Source organism: Limulus polyphemus, unplaced genomic scaffold (assembly GCF_000517525.1).
Source record: "Limulus polyphemus unplaced genomic scaffold, Limulus_polyphemus-2.1.2 Scaffold10513, whole genome shotgun sequence".
Classification (NCBI taxonomy): Eukaryota; Metazoa; Arthropoda; class Merostomata; order Xiphosura; family Limulidae; genus Limulus; species Limulus polyphemus.
The window spans coordinates 15,678-16,888 of NW_013676123.1; the positions used below are offsets into that span (position 1 = coordinate 15,678).

Consider the following 1,211-nt stretch of genomic DNA (forward strand, 5'->3'; position numbering starts at 1 on the left):
TCATAATTCTAATTACTGGATAGTTGGAATAATTGAAAACAGTAATAACCACAAACACTAATTTTTTTATTACTTAGTGATTTTTATGACATTAATCATAATTCTAATTACTGGATAGTTGGAATAATTGAAAACAGTAATAACCACAAACACTAATTTTTTTATTACTTAGTGATTTTTATGACATTAATCATAATTCTAATTACTGGATAGTTGGAATAATTGAAAACTAATAATTAGAAACTTGATTATTTTCTTGATATTAATCAAAGTAATTGATGCCCTAGGGTGATTGATTGTATTGAGTTAATTGTCCAGCTCTGCTGAGTTTATCTAGGAGAAAGCTAAAATCTGTTTTGATTTGTTTCTGAGTTATATTTGGATGATTTTGAACTGGAGGAGATGAACTTTTAAAAACATAAATAAGGATGTGTTTCCATAGCATGAGAAGCATTAAAAAAACGTGAATCTTTGAAAGATAAACTTTACAATTGATTACTACTCATTGTACAGAGTAATGAGGTAATCTGTTACTTTTGTTGATGGACTTTTCTGGAATTAGAAACACGTTTTCCTTGACGTTTGTTTACGGAATTAAATTTTTGTTTTTTTGCTTCAGTTGGAATTCCCATCATTAAATGGTGTGGTTCAGAAGGTGATTACAATGTCATGGTGATGGAACTACTAGGGCCAAGTTTGGAAGACCTCTTTAATTTCTGTAACCGCAAATTTAGTTTGAAAACAGTACTTCTCTTAGCTGATCAGTTGGTAAGTGGAAATTTATTAGATTTGGTAAAACCTTTGTTAAAAGATCAGGTAACACTTAGGATTATGTGTTAATGGTTCTTTACTAGTATGATATGTACGTATCACAGTACACTGAATACAGTGATACTGATGTGTATTGTAGTACGTATCACAGTGCACTGAATACAGTGATACTGATGTGTATTGTAGTACGTATCACAGTGCACTGAAGACAGTGATACTGATGTGTATTGTAGTACGTATCACAGTACACTGAATACAGTGATACTGATGTGTATTGTAGTACGTATCACAGTACACTGAATACAGTGATACTGATGTGTATTGTAGTACGTATCACAGTGCACTGAATACAGTGATACTGATGTGTGTTGTAGTACGTATCACAGTGCACTGAATACAGTGATACTGATGTGTGTTGTAGTACGTATCACAGTGCACTG

The 1,211-nt window shown here is 32.0% G+C and overlaps 1 protein-coding gene across 1 annotated transcript in view; it reads left to right on the forward strand.

Moving 5' to 3' along the window:
* The window catches only part of LOC106476416 (casein kinase I), an 8,660-nt gene that overhangs the window by 3,645 nt on the left and 3,804 nt on the right, over positions 1-1,211 (forward strand). The window contains exon 4 of the mRNA XM_013937077.2: positions 620-768. Coding sequence (XP_013792531.2) covers positions 620-768 — 149 coding nt within the window. The remainder of the gene's footprint in view (positions 1-619; positions 769-1,211) is intronic.